Source organism: Vollenhovia emeryi, unplaced genomic scaffold (genome assembly GCF_000949405.1).
Source record: "Vollenhovia emeryi isolate VEMERY1.0 unplaced genomic scaffold, V.emery_V1.0 DF939389.1, whole genome shotgun sequence".
Taxonomy (NCBI): Eukaryota; Metazoa; Arthropoda; class Insecta; order Hymenoptera; family Formicidae; genus Vollenhovia; species Vollenhovia emeryi.
The window spans coordinates 12,128-21,979 of record NW_011966977.1 but is presented as its reverse complement, the minus strand read 5'-3'; the positions used below and the strand labels follow the sequence as shown (position 1 = coordinate 21,979).

At 42.1% G+C, this 9,852-nt stretch overlaps 1 protein-coding gene across 1 annotated transcript in view; it reads left to right on the top strand.

The window, feature by feature from the left end:
- Positions 1–9,640, top strand: part of LOC105558029 (UNC93-like protein) — a 60,398-nt gene extending 50,758 nt beyond the window's left edge. The window contains exons 5-6 of the mRNA XM_012005516.1: positions 3,765–4,032; positions 7,530–9,640. Of these exons, the coding sequence (XP_011860906.1) occupies positions 3,765–4,032; positions 7,530–7,855 (594 nt within the window). The 3' untranslated portion in view covers positions 7,856–9,640. The remainder of the gene's footprint in view (positions 1–3,764; positions 4,033–7,529) is intronic.
- Positions 9,641–9,852: the final 212 nt, after the last annotated feature.

Here is a 9,852-nt window from a genome sequence, read left to right as displayed (position 1 = left end):
TAAAAATCGTTGTCTTAGGCCGGCCTACCGCCCAATTCGAGCGCGTGGCAAGATGTGACCGCCCGGCGATCGATATTGCTATGCGCACATCTCGCCACGCGCTCGAATTGGGCGGTAGACCGGCCTAAGACAACGATTTTTAATAATTAATTACTCGTTAAATATTACGAAAATTGCAAAATGGTACAGGACTTTTCCATTCATCTCGATCCGTTCTACCTTCTCAAAAATTTTGTCGGATATGGAAAGACTCACCCTGTATATGTCACGCGTTTACGTAACAAAGTAAATTGAAAGATTTATTGCGTTAGAAGCATTCTTTGTACCTAAAAAATCATATTACATCTTTCATTGAACATGAAAGGATTGAAATGTACCACGAGACACGCCTCGCTGTGCGGGCATTGAAATCCCTGAACTTGGAGCCACGTGCGATCGAGCTCAACAGAACGAGAATGTTAAAAGAAAGTAAATTAAACTGTGAACATTTTCGTTAGACTTTGAGAAAAGAATTGGAAGAAATACGGTAAAATATATCAAGATATAATTAATCAAAATATAATAACGAAGATGAATTGGAATGATGCGAAAGAGAGAAAAATGATTAAATATGTCACATGATAATTACGAGATAGATTTAGAAAGTAAATATACTTCAATTAAGATATATTTGCCACGAAAGCGAAGAGAGGAGAGAAAAATGAAACGAAAGGAAGAAAACGGATACGTAAGAAAGAGAGATATTTATAGCAGGCGTTTTAGTTTGATGCATATGTATGCCTGACACGTGAGCAAAAGCAGTTAAACAAGAAGATACTTGAAAAATGTAGCAGGATGTGGCGCGATACTTGCACACGCACCAGCGTAGGGGATGCAATTAAAAGCCTCTCTAAGAAATTGTCGGGCGAAAGAAAGAGAGAATATAACGGCGGTAATCACTGGCCGTGCGCAAATTAATCACTCCCGATTGGAAAGATGGATTTGCGTAATTTGCATGCTGTCTACCCGGTAATCGATCCATCCAAACGACATCCTTGCGTTCTCTCGGACGTTACAGATACGGTATCCCACGATTGTGGGCAAAAACGCGCCTCGGAGCGGCGGCGTCGAGAGTATAAGCCCCGAGTGAGTTGGCTTTTTGCGATTATGAATAAGCTACTACGGTTTTAACGGATCAGTCTTTTCTTGTCCGCGGATACTTCCGAGCACCAGCTCGGTCTTTTAAAAATTGCTTTTCCTTTTTATAACGAACAGACAGTTCGATATTTTCTGTACACAAAGATTGGAAATATTTCAACATTTCGAAAATAATATTCGAGGTAACGCGAGCCACTTTAGCTGCTAAATAGTTTTGCGCTTCATCTAAAATGCATTAAGAGTACATTTATCATATATTCCGTGCATTAATTTCTGTCCGATTTCTTTCGTGCGAAGGTAGATTTGTGTGAGTAGTTAGGTACATTCGTCCAGAACTGTCAGACATTGCTCATTAACAGTCTATATGGAAATCACAAAAAGCGCCTGAGTCTCGCGTAAGGAACTGAAATTAATCGAAGAAGGTCGCGCGCCGGGTGAACCTCCTCATTATTGAGCGACCCTGCATTATGGCAAGAACAGCCTCCGGTTCGTGAGTCGCGACTCGTTCGAAATTGGTTCGCCAACAGGTCGTACGACGTCTTCGACTCGGGGAGCCAGATAATTGGGCAATTAAACTCGCGCCGAGGGAAAACGAGCCGAGGAGAGAGAAGGAGAAAGAGAAAAAATACGAGAAGAACGTGGTAGCTGCAGGCTTTGCTGAGTCAGCTGTGGCGCTGGACCTGTTATAAATAGCTCCGCGAACTTATTCTCGCACCGATCCGGCGATACCGCTTCCATATCTGGAATCTCGTGTACCAGTATTTCTTCGCGTCACACATGCACGCGTGTGCACGTGTCGTGGCCACCGCTCGCCCCGGTTCGATCTCGTGAGCGCCTCGGGACACACGAGCCCATTCAAACGGATGTCGTTCGACGGAAAATCGCACAGAAATATTAAAAGAATGCGATGACACGACATTTCGTTTCGAGTTCAATGAAATTGCACGCTGAGATTCTCGAAGGAACTGTCAATCGGTAGTTGACTCGACGACGAGTTAACGAAATGCAGCTTTGGACACAATTAAATCCTTCCGGTCGTCCTAGTCCGAATTTTTTTCGACATTATTTGGAAACTAACGAGAAGTAACCTTCAATGTCGCTAGTGTTAATTAAAAGACTTCCAAGATAACTTGGCCATGTCTGGCAATTTTTATGTTAAAAAATCACAACGTCATTTTGTATTGTACAAATTGTATTGTAATGTACAAATTTGTACTATTATAGATCACTTGAAAAGGACCACAAACCATGGTCGAAACGTTGTGATTTTTTAACATTAACATTTGCCAAACATGGTCAAGTTATCTTTGAAGTATATTACTTGAAAAGTTACTTACAACATAAGAATTATTCAGGCACTAACATTCTGTCACGGCTCTTTATTCCTTCGGATTTGTGTCTATCACTTGAGAGCCTTATGAACTTTATTAATTCGTTAAAAAGTTTTATCTAGAATTTATGCGGACAAGTAAGCAACAGAAATAATCCTTGCCTTAGAAAAAAAATGACTTGCCGATTTAACAACTGTGAATTTGTTTCGTTGAACAGTGAAATTTGTGTGCCTGTCACACCTTCTCTTATTAAATTTTGTTTTAATGTCTCGAACACTCAACTAGTAAACTGTTTTAATGAAATAGTAGCTCACCTTGAGATATAATCCGCGAATGATATAATATGATATGTAGGTGTTATGCATGGAAAAGGAACTGCTTGAATGCAGATACATTAATTTGTGGAAAAGACCGCTTCAACGTGGTGCATTTTCGTATACCGCATAAAAAAATCACAGCGGATATCACACGCGGTGTTATAAATAAATTACTTCGGTCTTTTAATATCTACCTGAGATTATACAATCCACGTATTAATGTGTGATGCCCAAAGTGACGGCGTACTCGATTAAACGTTGAATTGCCAGCTGAAGACGCAAGACGTTAAATGTCCTTCGACATGGCTGCGACCCCGCCGTAAAAATTCTAGCTCGAGATTACGAAGGGCGTCCTCCGCTTAAGCAGGGAGGCATTTACGAGTTAACGATCGGCCCGGAATGATCGCGCGATAAACGCATTTAATGCACCTTCCGCTCGTTCGAGATAGCGTTGCGAATGTAAGTAAATGAAGGAATTACCTCGTTTGAGAGATTAGTGTGTTTGGCAGCGCCAAAGGTGCTCGAGAATACGACGCCCGCATACCACAAAAGATAATCACGCGTGAATAATCACCCGTTTTTACGGCGCCACTTCACATTTAATTGTTGCAGAAACGTACAATCGCCGCCAAAGTTGTTTCTCAGCTTTAAAACTTCACAATACACTTTACGTCGAGTAACGCGCGGAATATAACAAGCGCGTAAAATCGAACATTTTACGAAATGTTCAATGCGCATTTAGAGTTGGCAAGTGAATATTTTACACTGCGTGTAAATCGAGTTGGATCCGTTTATTCCTGAAGTTACACTTTCACATCAATCGTCTTCAGCATATGATTCCAAGTATTATCTCCCTCGACGCAACGTCAGATTTCTTTTTCGATTTGCTCCAAACTATATTTTTATTTTCAACATACCGACCAGTATTCTTGAATAACACGTGAACGTTAAATCGAATCCTTTCGTGTCTTCTTTCTAGGCGTACATCTCCTGCGCCTTGGGCGTCCACAGAGTCGGCTACGTCATGATCTGCTTCGGGGTGGTTAACGCTGGCTGCTCCTTGCTATTCGGCTCGCTGATGAAATTCGTCGGCAGACAGCCGCTGATGGCACTGGGCGCCATCGTTCACGCCTCTCTCGTGGTCGTCCTCCTCATGTGGAAGCCTCATCCCGACAATCCCTACGTCTTTTTCTCGGTCTCAGGACTGTGGGGTGTGGGCGATGCCGTGTGGCAGACGCAGGTTAACGGTGAGTGTTTATCGCATTTTATATGTTAATGTCAGTCAAAGTCGAGGGGTAAACCTGGGTCGAGCCGCTGACCAATCATCGTGCACTCAATGCCCACTAATGCCCAGTGGGCATTACTTGATTTTGTCGTATTTATCTTGTTTTATTTTTTGATGTCCCGGTGAGGCCTAGTGATGCCCAGTAGTGCCGCAAATCTGTACACCGCAATGCCCTCAGCGGTTTATCCCTCGGTCAAAGTATTGCGAGATAACAAAAAGCGAAAAATTTCACACTAAAAGATATTGCGCCGATTGGGAAGATTTCGCAGATCTGTCGGTACTTTAAATATACAATTTTGTTACGTCTCCATTTCAAGCTATCAAACATTTTAAAAATATTAATAAATATTAGCAAAAGATATTACATATTGGGTGTTATTAACTATGCGACTAGGATCGAACACAACGAATCAAATATCACAGTGCGGAACCAAGAAATTATTTGCCATTGTCAGATTGAAGTTTATGACACGGTCAAAGATAGCAAATCGTCCTGGACATATGGATTTATTTAACTGTCTTTGAAAACCGGATTCATGAATTTTGATTATAAGCCATCGATCCCGTCAAGATTTACCGGCTACATTTCACATTTGTTTGCTCGCAGTCAATACGGATATCGATAGATGAGACGGACTTACTTGACGAACATTCTTAATGCATTCACAAGTAATATTTGTCTGAAGATACATCGCTTCTCATCAATATTAACGGCCCTGCTGAGAGTTAGGGTCACTGATCGACCTGGTCCGAAAAAAAAGGAGAACAAGCGGATTTTGCCGCCGTTGAGTTCGCAGAATCCATAAAATCACTCTTTATTTCGCAATATGTAAATGTTGATTTTCCAACCGGATGTCGTCCGTAAAAAGTGTCTCCCCTTCGGCGATTGCTCCTTATTGACAAGACGTTAAGTGAAAAGTTCGATGGCGTAATCGGTAAAAAAAAATCAAACGTGGAGGAAATAATAAATTGCGGCTTAATGAGCGAATAAATTGCCTCGGTAATTATCGTCTGTCGGATCGATAACAACATAATTTTCCTCACGGTTACACATGTCGCCGTCTCATGATCGGTCGAATTAATAAACGGCGTATGATTGATGAGGGTACTCTCTCTCTCTTCGTAACCAAGACGCGAACGCCCGGCAGACTCTTTTAAGAAGAGCAGTCACGATTTCGAATGTTAATTTCGTAATACACAAAAATTTTGTAACACAAAACATTTTAGTGTGCCATACCGGTAGTATAGAATATTCTTGCCGATGGCTACATGCTGGAGTTTTTCTAAATAAGAAATACATCACTGCCCTTGTTTGTCTTGAGGAAGACATAAAAGAGATTCCCTTTAACTCTCTCGTTGCCAGTTTTTGCTGTTATCTAAATAAAATTATATAGATGATTATCTAGATAAAATTTTAGCGTTATCTTATCTTTATATAGATAATAAAAATAAGTATTGTCTATATCTGCATCTTAGATGAAAGAAAGTGTTATCTTTACTAAATTATCTAAGATAACGTACAGATAATTTGGTTTAGGGCCACATAAAAATATTTAACAGTTACACTATTTAAATATGGATGGCGTTGTAGACCATGCATTTATGTGTGTGTCATATAACTTAACCTGAATATATTCTATATCCACCTTTATAATTAATATTTTTCTATAATTTTTTATAATTTTTTCTACTGCGTTTACATGAAGTCTTAAAAATATTATCTGAAAATTATCTAGATAAATCATCATATAATTTTATCTTTTATCTAAATATATTCGAAACGCAATCATCTTTATCTTATGTAAGATAAATTTATATATTTTTATCTTATCTTTATCTAGCTAATTTTAAAATCATCTATGCACAACACTGCTCATTGCATAAAACTTGAAATTAAGCAAATACCCGCGGTTATTGCAGCGACGACGACGGCGACATGAAAAGATGATTCCAGTCTTCGTTGATCATGTTTAAAAATGCAGAGATAATGCTCGCATAAAAAAAAACACTCAATACTAATTTCTCGTACACAGACCCGGAATTCGATTCGCGCTCAAGAACATTTTGTTTCCTAGCTCACACACATTGTCACTCTATCATTAACGAAAAGAGATATTCTCATTAGAAATAAGAAATTTTTCAAAGATTGTGATTCCTTTTTCTTGAATCGAAGAACGAATATTCGAGCGACGTTTTAATAATTTTGCGCGTTTACAATCGCTGTGCGCTCGTACGAAAAACGACCGAACGACACATGGCGATTTTGCGTTACTCGCACACAGCAGGTTTGTCTTTGTATGCAACCAGAGCTTCTGCATAGATCTACACGGTCGGGAAGCGAGTCTCGTTTGTTTTTATTTTTTTTGCCTTGGCGCGTCTCCTTTGCGAGATTAATCGCACTTTACCGATCTGTTGGAATCACGTCACGAGATTTTGCAGAAACCGATATGCAAATCCATTTGACCACGTGTATATAAAAACGCACAATGTAGACGGCTGCACTCGCTTCACATCCGGTTTTGTCAGTTAATTGCGCGTAACGCGTGTACCGTGAGAATCTCTAATTTTAACGCGCTAAATAATGGTCGGTGTTATTACCTAAAAACACGCCTCTAAAAATTGTCACAGAAAAATCTCTCGAGTTACAACAGTCAATATACAAGTGAACATTTTTCTCGGGCAGTTTCGAGGCTTTTCGTATTACAATAATAAGCTATTATTGCGCAGTCTTTGAAGACCAGGCTGGAAAATCCCATTTGCCAAGTTTCAGCACATTCGCTTTAATTTAAATAAAAACGTAAGCGATTAAGGCTATCGTCATAACAGACCAATGTAAACTCTCGTGTATTATACTTCTCTCCCACGGATTTTCCATCTCCATTTGGGTCATTTATTTCCCTAACGCGGTATCGCGCATCACCGGCAGTGCTATCATTATCGCAGTTACGTGCTTTCTGAAAGCGCATCTAACGAGCGCCGGCAAGTCAAGGATTCGATCCACCTGCAGGCTCGTTATTTCGCCGTCAAACGCTTAGCGACGATGAACGTGAAACGACCTCGGTGCATACACGTGGTACCTGGATGCACCTATTGGTAGCCGCGAATCCGATAAAAACACCTGCCAAGTCATACGCAACAAACGAGATCGTTTAAGTCGTTTACCGTTTCAGTTAAGAGTGCGAATCAGAGATTTTTCAAGAGAGAGAGGGAGGGGGGATTCTGAATACGCTTAATTTTTTATCTTGTCTTGAGAAATCTTGAAAATATTAATATGAAAAATGTCGGTTAAAAAATGCCCACAACGTTTAATTTTGACATTCTATTTATTAACTATAAGATGGAAATTTTTTTTTGGTCAATAACTCTTTCTCTTTCTCCTCTTTTCTCTTAGATGCTAAATCATTAATAATGTTAAGTTTTCCCTGCCACAATAAATACTCATTTGATTGACTATTACAGGACTCTACGGCACGCTGTTCAGGCGCAACAAGGAGGCGGCCTTCTCGAACTACAGGCTGTGGGAGAGCGCCGGTTTCGTGATCGCGTACGCGTACAGCACGCACCTATGCGCCCGCATGAAGCTGTACGTGTTGCTGACGGTGCTGATCACCGGCACCATAGGCTACATCATCGTCGAGCTGCTGCACAGACGCAAGCAACGGCGGCTAAAAGCGATCGCCGAGGACCCGAAGGCAGCCCAGGCAGCTGCCGAGGCGAATCAGCCGGAGGAGACCGACGACGAGAAGGACGACCTCGACGACGAGATCATCATCACGCACCTGTGAGCGACGGCCCGCGTAGTCGACGTAGTCGTTCCTCTTTAAAAGTCCTCGCGTCCGCACCGCTTGTACGTCTCGTCGATGGGGAAATCGAGACGACAGCCGGAAGATCCGATTGATCGATCAGCGAGCACTCTTTACTTCCGCTACATCCGTCGAGATCTTCCGCCTGCCGTCCCCTCGTTGTTGCTTGTCAGTCCCTCTGCCCTAAACTAGAGCCGCGCTGAGATCATTGAGCAGCCGCGGCACTCTTCCCCGCGGGCGAGGAAAGCGTGCTTCCGGCGGTAGATCGACGCTACCTCCGGAACGACGTGGGACCGCGTCTCATCGCGAGGTGGTCAAAGATTGAAGCGCGACCTCGAGGGAACGGTGAGTACGCCCACGACTTCCACGATGAAGTGGAGACACCGGGCGTCGACTCCGAATGCTTCTCTTCGAGGTAATGCCGGGTGCAGGCTGAAATCTGGCTTCCACCTTCCTCAGCGGAACCGGAGCGTGGTTGATGGTAGATAAGTAAATATACTTATCGATACGTAGTGGTGCTAAGAAACGCGCGATAATGTAAAATTCGCCCTCGTGCTACTAAAAATGTAGAACTTCCGCCGCCGTTACTTCATCAATGCCACGATGAGGCATCATCTCGATCCGTTTTCTTCGCACGAGCGGGGACATAACGCGCGGCGCGGAGGCGAAAAGTGCATTTTGTCGCGCACAATCCGTGCGCAAAACGCGTTAAAAAAATGTATGGCAGTCCTAGAAGTATTCAGTTTGTGTCGCGTATTTATTGCAAAATTGCGAAACGACCCGGCGACTTTTATCGCGTATCGAGGAGAAGAATTAAGGGAGGCCAGAAGCATTTTTACTCTTTAAAATCTGAAGCATCATTACACTTTAGAAGAAACATTCAATGTTTCCGTGCATTTCCCTTCGTTTCCGCGATCTTGTTGAACGAGAAGAAAACTTCGCCGCTGTATCAGGCTTTTACTGAAAATTAGTTTCATCCGTTTGTGTTAACACGAAGAAATGCAGGTCTTCATCAATCGAGTACAATTTGTAAATACTACTTTATTTCGCAAATAAAAATGCACGCACGTAATTTGTGATTAACGAGAATTGACGCGAAAATTGGTCGTATTTATTCGAGGATATTCAGGATATATTTTCCTTTCAATTTATAATACTCGTTTGTAATACGTTTAAAGAAATCGTTTGAAGGAAGGAGACAATCGTCGCTGTGAAATGTATCATACGTCGTGAGGAATGTCTTTATATCAGTCACGTATGGCAGTCGGAGTCCCTCGTATTTCTTTTCTTCCGAGAGAAACACGTGAGATATCGGTGTGAGTCTACATGCGAAAACAGTATTTTTCCCGCCGGGAATAAGCGAACCGAGGGGAATAGACGGAGGTGCGTTCTTTGCGGGGGGATCGAGTTCCTAATCTTCAAAGTTTCGCGATCATTTCGCTTGTACGCGATCATCCCTCTATTACTCCGTTCTAATTCTTCGTTTTACTTCGTATAAGAGAAAACTTTCTTATTTTCCGCATCCAGGATTTAAAGATATTCTTTTTCGCAGCCGAAGTAATGAAAATAATGAAATAAGCGTCTTCTTATGTCGCATGCATTGGGCCACACGTCGCGGTTGAAAACTTCGAAGAGCGAAGCTCGGTCGATCACCCAACGCTACGGCCTATTCTCCGCGGGAATCTTATCGCGTGTCGCTTTTCGTTAAACCAGGCGGACTAGGCGCAAGAAACATATCAAGTCACTACAAACATCGCAAACCGCTTGGATGCAGTCTCTCTAATCAGAGTCTGGCCAATAGGCAGTTTCGGCAAAATGATGCGAGAGAGAAAGAAATATATTAATTATGAAATATTTGGCCGAAACTGGCCTGTTGGCCAGACTCTGATTAGAGGGACTCTAGAATGCAGTATTCCGTCCTGCCGCAATCTGTACACGGTAGCTCAAGAGCCTACGACGTAAGCCTAATATTACATACA